General features: G+C 38.5%; 1 protein-coding gene across 2 annotated transcripts in view; it reads left to right on the forward strand.

Moving 5' to 3' along the window:
* The first annotated feature begins 308 nt into the window (after positions 1-308).
* The window catches only part of LOC119896029 (seizure protein 6 homolog), a 90,787-nt gene continuing 75,406 nt past the window's right edge, over positions 309-15,689 (forward strand). For both annotated transcript variants that reach the window (XM_038709500.1, XM_038709499.1), the window contains exon 1: positions 309-651. In XM_038709500.1, coding sequence (XP_038565428.1) covers positions 567-651 — 85 coding nt within the window. In that variant the 5' untranslated portion in view covers positions 309-566. The remainder of the gene's footprint in view (positions 652-15,689) is intronic.

Below are 15,689 nucleotides of genomic sequence, written 5' to 3' on the forward strand. Positions count from 1 at the left end.
CTTATCATAAGTGAGCCAGAACAGCACTGACTGATATACCTAAAACGTGACACCTTTTTGGTTAATTTAATCCTGATCATGTTGATAAAAATAGTTGATAAATGCTTAATAAGAAAACACACACACACACACACACACACACACGGCTAAAAATAACTCAAAGATTATATATGAAATTGAAAGAAAATGCAGAGGGTACAGCCTTTGAACTCCCCCAACTAACTTCGAGGAGGTTGTTCCATCAGCTGACGCTAGGAGCTGTCCGTGGTGCTGATGCCTCGGCTGCCTTTTCTCTCCATGTGCCGACTGCTCACACAGCCAGGGATCCGCTTAGCGAGCGTCCAAATTAAAAAGGGACCTCCGTATCTCATTTGATAATCCTCGACTGTCTTCACTCTGCGAATTATACAGGAAGTGCAGCAGCAAGCAGCACGGCTCAGTTTGCGATTTGCAGCCGTTAAAATTATCGCTTGTGCGCGTTTTTTTTTTAAGCCTTGGAAGTATTCTTTTTCAACACAAGGACGTGTTCTGTAGCTACGCGAAGAGCGACCTCGACTTTAGTAGACATGTGTATGAGACAAGGCTGTCAATTCAAGACCCTCCTCGCGGTTTTGTTTCTTGCTGCTGCCGTAGGCAAAATACATGGACAAGGTAAGAACTTGGGTCTTGCACGTACTTTGTGGGGATTGTTCCGTGTACTTCCTTGTGTTAAACTATAAGAAGCGAAGGTATAGAGCTGAGGGCTCGGCAATGACACCAGGTCCACCACTGTCAGATCTACAAGTGTGTATGTGGAGGTGTGAGAACAGTGGCATACTCACAGAATTATTTTTTTGTTTTGTTTTGATATTAGGTTTACAACTTAAAATCTTCACAGTCAAGCTAAAGAAACATCAGTATTGCTATTTTAAAAGTTACAGATTACTAAAATACTCCGATTATTTATCTGCACACATCCCACACTACTAGCCTAGCTATTATACAGACTTGAATACTAAATAAGAAGCAAGCAGCAAATAAATGAAAATCAGTTTCAGTGTGGCTCCATCCTGCACACAGAGTTTAGCTAACTAGAAGTTATAGATCCTCACATTTTGCCACTGGGTAAATGTGTTTAACAGGCTGTTACATAAGGGTTTACTGTCACAACTTACAGAACCTCTTTAGGTTGCTCTGGCTTCAGTACACACACACACACACACACACACACACACACACACACACACACACTTTTGGCCACATATATAGCATTAAAACAACCCATGTGGAAAATGACACTTCATAAGACATTCACAAACTAAATACTATTCTGAACCACATTCAACTTAATGTGATTAGGATTTATTTGTTAAAACCTGGAGTAAACAATCAGGAAGTGCCTGGTCCTCGTCTGGGCACTGAGGTCTGTGTGACAGACGGTGCTCGGTAATAAGACTCTAATCCTCAGGAATTGCTGAAGATTATTGACCAAGCTGTTTGACACAGCTGAGTGCCCGTGGAAGGATTCATGCACAGTGGCCTTGTCCTAATTATTTCTCTATTGTGCGTGTGCCCTCTCTTTATCTTTATAAATATGCTTGTGGTTGGTCTACCTGTGTTTCAACTTGTCTGCACAGTTTTTCTAAAACCCCCCATTTTTGTGGTGATCAATATTTCCTTTTTGTCAAGCCGTTGGACATAGTTTTGAGCCACCTCCAAGGTAGTGCATGCAGATACAGTTTGACTGGTAAATAAGGCGAACAAAATATCATGCAATCTGTACCCTCTGTAAAGTCTCAGCAAAGGAATCATTAATTAATATTTACAATATGTACTTATTTATCTGAACAGTATTGCATATATAGGAACATTTTTTAAAAAAATGTAACAATTTTTCTATGACAGAGAACACACATCATCAGCATTACATAATATCAGTACTTTATCATTAGGTTGAAAAAATGACAGTAAACTGAATGCTTTTTTACATTCTCTTTTTATGAAACCTTTTATGAAAGCTGTCTGATTCACGTTGAAAATGAACATATTTATGAGGGACAAGTTTATTACTAAACAATACACTAATTGCGAAAATGAATTCACATTGCTTGGGCTGTTTCAGTCATTACATATCAGGCCATCCAAACCCGAGGTGCAATCCTGGACCAGTGCCTGAAACAATATTGTACACTATAAACAAAACATCTGCTGAATGAATTACTAGTAGAGGAAAGGTGCTGCATCTCTTCAATACAGTTTCAGAACCTTACATAAGCAAAGGGCAAATCAACTTTTTTGTGAAATAGCCTAACACCATCAGAAAACATTTTATATTGTTAAAATGTGTAATGTGTAATTAACTTGTTTGAGTAAACACACACACTCAGCAGTGGAACACTGTATAGTGCTTTAGTAGTAGATGTATGAATTTTTGAGTGTTTCAATTGCACATATCCCAAGAACACACCTGCACTGTTCGCTCAGTGCTCAACACTCTAGGGGGAGGAAAAATGCACAGTTCACTATTTTTAGAGCAAAATAAAATTTAACAGCTTCCATTAGTGAATTCTCTGCTTTTGCTTAGCCAGCAAATGTTTACGTCTTAGTACATTCTCCAAGGTGGACCATTTCAATTTTTAATCCTCATGGTTGTGAAGTTTTGGATGCATAGACATGCACAGGATAGAGTGAGGTCTTAATCTCTCATTTGTGGCACAGCCTGTTGTTGTGAACTTGCTCCAGTCTGTTACATAGCAGGGAACACAAACACCATCTATTTCACTGCCATGAGCACAGGAACAGAGACATTTAACAACACTTTGGAACGCTGTGCCATTATTTTTCCATCTGCCTTGTGCACATACACGATATTGTGTAAAGAAAATGTCATTATCGGAAATAAATGTAATGCTTAATAATTGCTGTTAGGGTCACTTGTCATGCAAATTGGACAGTAGGCATGTCCATAATTGTAACAAATAATAGTTGCTTTGCAAATTAATTGGTCTAGCCTTTGATCCTTTTAACTTTTTTCACATAAATGAGAAGAGGTTGTTTGTAGTGAGAGAGAGAAAGAGAGAGAGAGAGAGAGGAAAGCCCCTGTTTGATGGAGGATCATTAATATTCTGAATCAGAACCTCTCACTTCTTTATGTACACCTTTAACTGCAAAAACATCAAGAAAAATAAAATGGACAGCCCCTAAATCTGTCCCATGCTTTTCATGAGGCACTTTCATCTCCTCCAGCCTTTACTTTTGGGTTTTGTGGAAATGGCAGATTGACTCAGTAGTTCTGTGTGGAGTTTGCGTGATTTTTCTTACATTTACATTTCTGTTTTGGTTTTCATTGACATCCCAAAAACGTACAAGTTAAGTGGTTTGTGATTCGTAGATATGTATGTCTGTGTGTTAGCCTCATATTAAAACTAATTAATATTAGTTAAAGATTAACAATAATGGTAAAATAAAAACAGAGCTTACTAGCTAATTAAAATGAAATCATGGGAATTTTTGTGTGAATGAGAGAGGTATGTGTTGTGTGATAACTGGAGCTGCCCATCCTCTGCAACCAGCAACAGTGTTTTTAAGAATGTGATTACCAAACTGCAACAAGTCATACGCTACAGGCCTTTAATTATCTCTATGCAAACCCAGAGGGACACTGTGACAGAGCTTGTTATGAACATTAACTTGGATAGACAACCTGAAGGGAACAGCTTGAACTTGTCTTATAAGGTATCAGTCAAATTTACACTAGCATTTTAACTGCCATTACTTTTAGAGCACTGGGTCAAGTCAGACTCAATATCAGAAATGTTAAAGGAACACACACTGTGCACATCTAATATGTCTTCCCGGTTCCTACAAGAAATTCCGGTGTAAAAGCATCCCTAACCCCTGAAGTGTAATCAATCTGCATTTACTGATATACTCACAATGATTTTACACTTGTTCCCAATTCGTTCTTCACAAAGCAGTTCAATAGTTGCATTTTGTAAAAGTATTCAAATTAGTGCGTTTAATAAAATCCTGACAGATATTTCATAGCTAATCATGCGTCCATTCAGTGCAGAGACTTTTTGTTTGGTGCGGCACTTGAAGATTTACACAATTTAATGACATAGCTGAGCCTATTCTCTTTATGCTTACACATTATCTCTGCCTGTTAACAATGATCTGTTGCAATCTGGGAGTTGGGGAAAGGGATGTTTTATTCATCCTAAAGCTCATTAAATAAGTTATGATCTTCTGGGTGACACATCTCTCCTTGACATGCCAATATTGATTTCAGGAATGTGTACTGTGGATTCTTCAAATCTTTGTTGTTTAAGACCATAAGATTATTTGTCATATCTCATACTGGATAAAACATCAGTCGATTGACAATCTGGCTATATCTATTATTTATTATTGCGACATATTGCAATTTAGAACGTATAAAACAACATTTTAGCACCCAGTTCACACAGATACCAACATTTATCTCACCATGTTTAAGTCCATGACACTAAAATGTAATCAAGTACGTGACCCTGTGACCCTGCATAGGACCGATCATGCTGTATTGGTCTTGATTTGAGGTTATTATTGGAAGAGGTGCCTATTGAAACTGCATCATTGACAGTGACTGAGATACTTGACTCATAGAGAGGGTGAACATTTCCGTTGGCCCGCTTTTGTATTGACACCTGTTACCACAGTGGAATAAAATTAATTTCATGTTTCAAAGAGGCATTTTATGTGTAACTCAAGAGTAAATCTCCCAGTTTGCCTCACTAACATTACAAGTTACAGCACTAGAGCTAGAATAAAATTGCATATTTAGGATAGATTGTTGCTTTGAGTGGTGCACTGGAAAAATCTGAACATCCTATAATTCCAGGGGAGGTAACAGAAATCATTCAACACCTGTTTGTTGGATTGCCAGTGATTAACTTCATCAAGGGCTATTCAGCATCTGTGTGCTGTCATAATTAGTTTAACTTTCCCAAGGCCTGTCAATGGTAAATGAGAGTCATTATGCCAGAATGCCCCTCTTCAAGGCTTGGCGCCTGGCTGCCTCAGCCCCTCTCTGTGCCTGTCTCGGTCTCTTTCACTGCCTCCTAGGTGGAGCTCACAGCTTGGCTGAATGCGACTCATTTTCAACTCTTCATGTGCAAATGCCTCTCTCACTCTGTGAGAATGTTCTGTGCATCCTAATTTGAGTCATTGCCTCATATATTTTCTTCCTCAGAAGTGTGGATCCTTATTTGTCAAAAGAAAAGATTATTTTTGCAAGGATCTTTAGGGATTTCAACATTGTTTTGCTTGGAATGGTTCTCCAACAGATTTTGGTTTTACCCAATACCTAAAATAAAGCCATGTGTCATTGATTGATGTTTCATTAAATTAGGATGTACTGCAGCTAAATCAGCAGTTCATGTAAAAATTCAAATGTGGAGAACATAAAGTTACTTGACAAATGGTTTAATTGTTTTCCCCATATTGTTACTGTATGGTCAAAATGCAGCATCAGCTTTAATATGAGAGCAATCAGCCATGTTGTATGAATAGTGAAACATTTTGAGTTTCAGTATGTTGGGGCAGACTCTGAGATGTGGTTGGCCTTAATTTGCCCCAGAGTAATTGAATATATTGTGTCCTTGTTTTGGGTAAACCAAGTAAATAACTAAACTTATTCTGTTCTCATGTATAAAGAAGATAAATTAGCCTTTGTTTTTCTTTTTTCCTAACAAAATGCCCTCTTAGCATACTGCATATTTCTGCATGCTATCACTAATTTGTACATACATTATATTTTTTTAAACCTTTGAATAAAATAACATTAACACCATCAACAAATGTACCCTGCAGGCAATTACAGCATTGCTACAGTGCTATGGTGTTCTGCTTTTAGTAACCATAGCACTATAGCAGTGCTCATATTAAATATAGTAAAGTGCCACTGTTTAATTCCCATTTACACAGAATACAGCAACAATATTTAATGATATTAGTGAGTTTTAAGCAAAATAATTACTTGTTTTTTGTTGCACGTTAATGTTAATATTATCCCAGGTAAATTTCAGTCTAGACTTTTTATTTTTATTTATTTAACCTTTATTTAACTTGAGATTTTTGATATATTGAATGTATGTAAAGATGGACAACATGACAGTTTGACACTTAAGAAAGGAAACTCATCAACGCCTATTTCTTAATTTTTTCTATATAACCACGCTGATTGTAAAAAGCAATACATTTTGCTTATTTTATGCTATTAAACTGACAAAGACCTCAGAATGTGCATTTACCACCAGTCAAATTAGAGGGGCTGCTTTCACCCAAAAAGGGACAGGGGCATTACACAGGGGTAAAATGCCTGGATTTGTTGCTCTCATCTATTGACCAATCACGCTGGAGCTGACTTTGGGTGCAGGCAGGTGAACAGCGCATGTAGGCTTATGCTGAAATGCAAAAAAAATAACTAAATAATGAAATGCAATCCCTGAACCCATCGGCCGTCATGTGCTCAAAGAATCTAAACTTGTTCATCTGATGCCCCAAAGCAACAATTAACTTAACTTCAGGTGTCAGAATTTACCCTGAAAACACCTGAATGAAATGGCAGTCCCATGATACAGGAGTAAAGAGCATCATTTGACAACAGACATGTCCTATTGGCTTGAGATTTTGAGTGGCATGTTAGCTCTGAGTATTTACCTGGCCAACGGAAAGCTGACACAGGAGCAACATGCTAGCTAATCAGCTTGTATTGTATTCAGCTTCAGCTTTGGAGCCATCATTTACAAATTTTCACATCGACTTAGTATAAGTTGATTAGTAAATAAAATATTTTAGTTTGCGCCCTTTATCCACTTTGCATAAATGTTAGTGGAACTAAGTGGTGCGGCATTGTTTCTAGGGGGATTGTTGATGTTGAGATACAGTGTTGATGCCACAAATTCCCACTGGGGCAAGTCTTTCTAAATTGTTCTGACATGTTAATGTACTATTAAAAAATTAATCTTGGGTAGGTTTAGCTTCAGGTCGAATTAGCTTGAATTCCAGTGTGAGTGGACGTTGTTACTGGATGATCTTGAATAAGAAATAAAGACATTACAATAGGCTATTACAATATACCATCATATGCTTACTGGTTAGCTTAGCATCTAGTCTATCTATATGGTATTTGACACATGTGTGTGAATATTAACGTAAATGAGCTCTGAATATGATGATTAAAAATATTTTTCTGGCTTATTATTAAGGAAGTAATTGTGAATTCCGTGCCAAGCATTTAGTAGCCATGTGTTAGTTTTGTATAACGATGCTTTACTTTACTTTGGGGGGCACAGAAAAAGGTTAGTACATAGTACAGTAAAGCATTTTAAAAATCTAACAACGGAGAGAGAGAAAATTGGCCTTTTCCCTGATAGCATTCCTGTTTGTGTAATCTGTTTGACAGTTTGGATAGGCCTGAAATGGGTTATTGCGTTTGGATAATTATGTGAAAGGTTTCTCGAATAGCCTGTGTTTTGTCTCAACGTAATAATCTCTTCAGAGATTTACAGGTCTACAATGAAATTGTCAACATGTATCCTCAGCAAAGGAGAAACATTTCCTCTGGATCGGAAGCAGGCACCCGGAGCTGCTCCACTTATGAAATCTCCCTCTCAAAGCGGGGGACTGGGGCATGACTTCCAGCTGGGAGGGCAATGGACTGTGCCTGAAACTGTGCCTGGCAATAACGGGGGGGGGGGTACACATTTAATTTATTCCAAGTGAAAAGTACCCCTCTAGCAAAACCCCAAATGAAGCGATGTCTACCACTTTGTCAAGGCAGTACATTGCTGGCTTACTTCTGCCTGCTTTGCCGTTGGTTTTATTGATCCTACTAGTCGTCCACTGAAAAAAAGAGTTGGCTTGGTTAGCCTCCCCCAGGCCAAGCCTCCTTTCCGCACCTTTCATGCTCTGCCTGGCCATGTACACACCTCCTTAATCAGGACTGGCGTGTTTTGCGGCTGAAGTGGGGATGGCTCTCTGAAACGATTAGGCTTGGGGACAGCTCCAGCTCTCTTCCCCTCTTCTCCACGCCACATTCCATCTCGAAAGCATTTCATCTGTGGTAGTGGAAAGGCTTATGTAGGGTCGGAGAGTGTTGTGTGAAAAGCAGCAGGTAATAGGCTGTGTAATGTGTTTGGGGGAGTAGTTTTAGTATTCACAGTTAGTGCTGACCTCTGGCAGGCTGAGCCACCCCCACAGTAATTTCCTCTGAAAAGATGTAATTGAATTCATCAGGATGAGTAAACATATTATAAGTAGCAGAGAAAGATAACAATGTTGTGGATAGATCAAGGAAGGGGATAGTAGCTCCATGAGTAATTGAAAATAGTCAAAGACAAACACAAGCAAAGAAAGTGTGCAGGACATTGAGGAAAGTCATTGCATTTAGTAGTAGCTGCAGCTTGTCTGGTTTTCACTCACTGCACTGTGCTTTCACATCTGTCTTGATTGCATTTCCAGATGTATGATTCAATGACAAGCTGATCACACGATCACCGAAAACATTGAATCCTTGCAGTGAAAATAACATCCCACTGAACTAAGTTTGAATCACAATCAAGTATCACAGGCATACATCCATTTCCAAGCATTTGGTACATCTGACGTCTTCACTCCAGACAATACACACACAGCTGCTATGTACCCATGAGCCTCGTTCTCTGTAGTAAGATGTATCAAAGTGTTGTCCCAGAGGACCTTGTGTATAATTTAGAGGTTCTAACATCGACCGCCATCTTCAAAATATCGAAAACATTGACAGTCTAAGCAACGGGCGGGTGGTCTGGCAATTGTCTGTCAGTTACAAGACTTGTCTTCTCTCCTGGTGATGGAGAGCCAGCTCGTAGTGGCCATTCTCATCTGTCAAAGTAGTGAGCAGCTTTTAAAAAGAATACTCGCCCTTAAGAATGGATTACTTAGGAGGGAACAGCTGGAGCTCCGTTAGACTGTGCACGTCATTGATTGCTGGACTATAGCTTTTAGTGGTAAAAGCTAGTCTGAGCATTTCTGACATTTCTTTAAGGTCATGTGTGAAATAGATGGTGACATGTTGTTTAGTAGCTTCCTGCTGATGGAAGAAAAAATTTGAATGCAAAAACAATACCTCTGACAGGGGCATAATGTCTGTTGGTACAGATAATTTATGGTCCCCAGAGGATGCGACCTGCTGACTGTTCTGATCCCCTGAATTTTTTAAATTGTTTTTTTTTTAAAGGGAAATGTCTTAGGAACTATTGGATGGATCGCCATTAAACCACCATCACTGTTACCATTTTCTCCAGCACTACTGGTTTATTAGCCAAAACCTGCAAAATTGATATCTGCCTCAGCTATACTTTGTGTTTAAACTAATGTTTAATGTGTTAGTATGCTAACATGCCAGACGACGATTGTGAACATGGTAAACATTATACCTGCTAAACATAAACATAATAGCATTGTCATTGTGAACTAATTAGTTAATTACCATTCTAATAGCATTTATATTACGGGAATTTCACTTTATTGAAAACATCTGGCAGACATTAAGATACAAATCTCCCCTCTTTAACTGTTTATGTTTGTGGTCATTTTGGTTTAAATGCAAGGCCAATATCATTGCTTGAAAAGATAAACACAGTCCGCAGTGTGTATTTACAGGTGTATGTGTGTGTACATATATTGTCTTTTGTTAAGTCGCACCTCCCGGTTGCCTTCTGGTTGTTCCTGGCTGATTTGCTGAAGGCCTACACATTCATAGAGCATAATCTAATATATTTTAAATGATCTAAATATATTATTACTCAAGCATTATACTTCACTGAAATCTCTCATCAGTCCTTCAGCAAACGATTACTGCGGCTCATTTTTAAACCCCGTTCTCTCTTCATGTAACTGATGAAAAAGTTGTCTCACTTCCTCTGAGTCAAAAACATATAGACTAAAAGAAAATCCTTTTTGGACTTTGCATTTAAACCAGAAATCGGTTCTTAAACTTCAATCTGCAGTTTGGGGGAGGAGCTTATATTCAGTCCATGAAGGCCGGCTGTGTTTGCTTTAAAGGATTAAATCTGAATTACGAAGGCAAACAGAGAAAAGAAATCCTGACGGAAGGGGCTGATCCTTGCCAAACACTGTACAAGGCCTTTTACACAGTATGTTCACGGTAAATTGAAGTATTTAGGAATGGGTGGGAATAGACCTAATGATTTATATCATCCCTATTCTGCCACTGTGACAGTGTGTTTTAGCCATGTAAACATCATCAATGCCATAACAAGGTTATTGCGTGGTTTGACATTTTGAGAAATACGTATATTCACTTTCTTGCTAAGAATTAGAGGAGAAGTTAGACACCAAGCAGAAATGTAATGTAGTGTTACGTCCTGTTTATGCTAAACTAAGCGAACCTCCACTGACTCTCACATCATATTTAGCATACAGACATAAGAGTGGGATAGATATTTTCATCTGTCAGCTAGAAAGAAAATAAGTGTATTTTCCAACAATTTACTTAAAGCCAAGCCTTTAAAATGTAACGGTTTGCCTTGTGGAGACCAGCTTTTTGCTGCACAGTAGGAGAGTCCCCATAATGTGAGTGCGTGAAGTTATTTTGCCCCAGTGACATGATGAACACAAGTACAAAGAAAGAGACAGAAGCAGAGAAAGAAGATGGAGGAGAGGGAATAGGCACAGACGTAACCATGACATCGGTTTAACCTCTGGTGGAAATATCTGCTAGCTGAACCATAACCAATAATCAATTTTTCCCTTTGCTGCTAATAAATTTAAACACGCATCAACAAACCTAATGGTGATATTTGTGTCAAATGTAATGGATAATCGCTAATCACATCACTATTTCATATGAGTGAGGTAAAACGATGATACTTATTGCTTTATCTGAAACCATCTTTAATCATGTAACCTAATTAGGTAATTATTCATTTAATTTCAAGACAACAATAAACTGATCTAACTTTGGTTTCTCTTGAGAAACCCAACACTGTCATTTTTGGGTCAATCTTGGATCAGTCTCTTCACTGCAGTAGGGCAAGCATGATGAGCTGTAAAAGGCAAATTCTATAGCAAGACTATATATTTCAGTCCATCCCAGCATACGGAGTCTAGGGCAGAATCTACAAAGAAAAACAAACCGAGATACTACTAGCTGTGAGGCAGCAATGCTAACCATTATATATAGATAGAATATCGACATTAGCACGTTTTCCTTGCCCTGATAAACTAATGTCTGCCCTTAATAGTGTGTATATTGTATTCATAAGAGGCAGTCTGAATACAACCAAAGGAAACACACTCCAATTTATCCTTTCCAACAGATGAGCTCTAAGCTGGCCTCCTGTATTGTTGTTGTTTTTTTTTTTCATTATCAACATGAGTACCATCATAAACACATCTCTGGTTTCTTTTAGCGGAGCCTGTTCTGCAGGAACAAAAAACCAGATGTTTATCAGCAAGCAGCCTTGGGAGAAGGAGAGAAAATATTCTGTGAAAGATCATCTGGGGGCATTTCGTTCATGCTGGTACCAACTACTCTCGCTTCTTGAGTTTTGACCATTTCTATTGCTTTGTTGCATGCAATGTTCTGCTACATCCTGTTTTGTTTTTCATCAGGACAAAATAACTAAAAGTGAATTTGCAATGCGATGCGAGAGGACAGCTGTTGAAATAATGAGTGGGTTTAGACTGCAGTATGCAGTGTCTGTCTCTTATTATCTCTGCACACGGGGTGACACTTTTTTTTGGCCATCGATTGTTTTCAAAACCGTGTTCCTGATTTTTCCCACGTACACGTTCATAGTATAGCATAAAAGTTGTTGATTTCACATTGGGAGAAGTAGAACATTTTCAATGAGATCACAACTGTGAGGGTATATCCTGTGTCTTCACGTCAAGAATTGCCCCTCGGCTCGACTAAGGTAGCAGGTTATAAACAATTTGACAAGGAGGGTGCAAAAGTGAGAGTGCAATTATAGAGACGGGGAGAGAAATGAAAGCAAAGTAGAGTGGAATCTTCTCCCCTTCTATTTATATTAGGGAAAAAATTAGATACACCATTTGGTCGATGCTTTTAACCAGAGTGCCCCAACAAAACCGTGAGCGCACATGGGATCCAACAGGGCTCAAAACTGAAAATGTTAATATTGATCAGTTTTTTCATTCAGAGCTTCTTAAATGATCCTGCCCAGACAAGTGTCATGTGATTTCATGCCTAGGCGTACCAAATCGCTAAATAGCCGCTCAATAACAGTGACCGTTCCTCTTTGAAGGTGACATGTTTGACAGGAACATACAATAAGTTCAGCTAAACACAAAATAGTTCCATCTGGCGAGTAAACAAATCTAGACAAGGTTTTAGTAAAGCTGGGAAAAATCTCATCACAAAAGTGTACCACTTGGTTCCAGTGCAATTACCTTCTGTAAATGAAGCTCTGTCCTGTGAGTCGCTCACCCTCTGTGCAGGCGGTTTGCACATACACTGTGTCAACAAAGCAGCACCGGCCTGTGTTTGGAAGGTGTGAGGCTGTTTACCTTTGTTGCTGTGTGGATTGATGAGGTGGCTGAGGCAGCGGCATGATGTGAATAGCTGGAGTATTACTGTGGAAAGAGGTGTTTCCCCTCGGAGGCGGCTAACTGAGTTTGACAAAGCTGTTTCTGCTGAGAGGCTGTAGGGATGCTCCCTGGCCCCGCTCCAGAAGCCCTGGCTCTGCGTTGAGGTAGTGATAAAAGGTAATGCAGAGACAGGAGGGAAGCAGAAGCTCCCAGTAACATTGTTTAAGTAGTGTAAGTCAGCCTATAGTGTGTTTAATGTTTTAGTAGCATGGAGAGAATACAAACACTATACATGGCATGACTTCCAAGGAGCTAAATCAGATGTATAAGGTCCATTTATGATGTGATATTTTCTATATCTATCATATTGTCTCAGACAGAATGATAGTTTTAGACAAGATATTGAGGGATTTAATACCAAAATACTACACAAACATGAGGGAAAAAACTGTAAAAAATAGTCTGATAATGATGATCATCCACAATTTAACCTACATATGAGCCAAGACAATACAACACGTCAATTAAAAACTGAAGAAGATTGCTTTATTCCTCACAGTTGACCCTGTTTTTACTCAGGCATGTTGATTCTTTTGGCTGCAATAGATTCTATTCGAATCTGTCTCTCTCTTGTTAGATTGTTGATCAATTCTGATTTTGTTGTTTTGGGATTGCCTATTTAGATGGCACATAGACATCCTTACAGCTTTTGTAGGAGACAAACAGCTATGTGATTTTTACACAGCTCCAACTGCCAAGGAAATTGGATTAAACGTCTGCTGTGATTTTGGAGTCATTTTATTCTGCTGCCCTTCCTTTTATTGTCTCTCTGTGCACCCTCTGTCTCAGTATCCCTTGCCATTTGTGAGGGTGCTCTGTGATCCACCCCCCTCCATTTTTTAACCTCTTAAACTCTGAAAAAGTTAACTATGGACTGTGCTAAACTGTAAATGGAAGTAGAGATAAGAAAAAGGTTTCAAGCCAACAGGATTTATCACCCTATAATCCAATGGGATTTGCAAGCTCACATTTAATTTCACAGCACAAGGCAAAAGGGCACAAGATCAAACCAATTCTAAAGGTTTGCAAAATGTGTTTTCCACTCATTTGTCTTTACATTCCACCGCCTGCAAAAAAGGGTGAATCTTCAGGGACTAGATGGTCACAGTTTCAGAAACAATTTGTCGCTAGAAGAAAAACTCTGCAACTAGCAAAATGCAATATACTGTATAATCCATTGTCTGAAAAATAAACATTATTATATTAAATTGCTGTTGCATATTTATTTTTTAAATGTTATCAACAAAGTTAAGTTCTTTAATGACCTTATCATAAGCCACAGATTTATTTTGATTATTTTCATTGGCTTTAACCCAGAGTAATAAGCTCCTTCAGATATGATCAGACTACTTTTGTATTTTGTTAAATTTTATTCAAACATAACTTAACATATCAAATTGAATGATTGTTCATTATTAACACTAGAACCGCCAGGGTTCGTTGTATACCTTTAACCGCCATAGCGGGTAAAATTTACCTTATATAAAAATGCAGTGATTTTGTGATTATTTCTGCTACATGTTGCTCCAACACACTTTGGGAAACATTTAGCACACTGGCTGTACATTTCCTATAAACACCATCCCCATATTTCAGGCATTTACAGAAAGTTTATTCTATTCTATTCATTGTCTTCACTGTGAAGGGCACATTCACTCGCGGCGGCTCTTTTGATGTCATCCACTCGCCGCAGTTATAGATGTTATAGCCTAGTTATATTCTAAACACAGCTTGAATTTAAATGCAGCATACAATTTTCAAAAAAGACTGACTGTTGTAGTGTTTTATAGGCGGTAATAATAATAGTCTCATAATGTCGGCTAGTTCTTACTGTTCTGCTTGTTTGTTAGGACTCCATCGGGCATCCAGAGAGTAACACATAGCTACGAAAGTTTAAAAGTCCAAATAAAAGTAGGCTATTTATTCGAAAGAAATGATTATTATCAATTCTAAAATTCATAGTAGATTTTTACCCAGCAGAAAAATGTATAATGATCACTTTTACTAAAAAATACATAGCACTGGAAAAGTTATAGCCGCTCAAAAAGCACAGAAGGGAGCCGCACGCTCTCTTGAAGGGACCGCAGAACACACCTCTATCGCAGGGAAAAACTAGGCTACTGCCGCATTAGTTTTGATGATCATGTAGCCTACACAAAACCTATGAGCAGCGGCTTTTATGCATGTTTACTTCATTCAATTGGATCGCTGTCAGATAATGACCCGTCAGATGCAGAATCAACTCAGGAAACATCGCTCAGCCCCCACCGTCAGACTCTCCTTCACTCACTGTGCTGAGCAAGTGTATTGCCTGTAGTGGGTAATAGCAACATAGAATGTTTATCTAAACGCACGACATGAACAGCGCTAAAATGACTATATTGACTGTATGTATATGACTGTATTCTGTATAGGGGTAAATTTTACCCGCTGGCGCTTATAGGTATAAATGCCCATTTTTTAAATCTGGCTTTATCTTGACATTTTTTAACAATAGGGGGTGCTACATAACGCACTTTTAGGAAAAGTCAGAGACTGGGGGGCTTGAATATTATATTGAAACAAAGATAAATACAATCAAAAACCAGCCGCAGGTAAATTTGACCCGTTGGCGGTTCTAGTGTTAAAAAGAGTATTACTTCCTTAACTGATTGGTCAGAGGAATCTTGTTATTAAGTTGATGTTTGGCATTTTTGTCCTCATAGTCACTGATTTAATAACAAAATCTAGGGAGAGACTCTTTGCCTGTCCAATGTACAATAACATACAAAGAAAAAACTGCTTTCTCTATTTGCTCTTTTTTTTGGCGGGAAGGGGGGGGGGGGGGGGGGGGGGGCTTCAGAATATGATTGACATTTTCAGCTGTTATCTCTTCAAAAAATAAAACAAATACATACCTGTAACTGCATAGAGCCACACGGTGAAACATCTCAGAATGCTCTATAGCTTTTTTTGTTTTCTCAGTGTACTGACTGCAGCTACCAAAACTTTAGACTCTGTAAATCTATATACTCAAGGAAACAAAACCCCCCTTTTGGACACTTGATTAGAAA

The sequence above is a fragment of the Micropterus salmoides genome, unplaced genomic scaffold (genome assembly GCF_014851395.1).
Source record: "Micropterus salmoides isolate LMB-PRFRI ecotype aquatic unplaced genomic scaffold, ASM1485139v1 Ms_hic_scaffold_9, whole genome shotgun sequence".
NCBI lineage: Eukaryota > Metazoa > Chordata > Actinopteri > Centrarchiformes > Centrarchidae > Micropterus > Micropterus salmoides.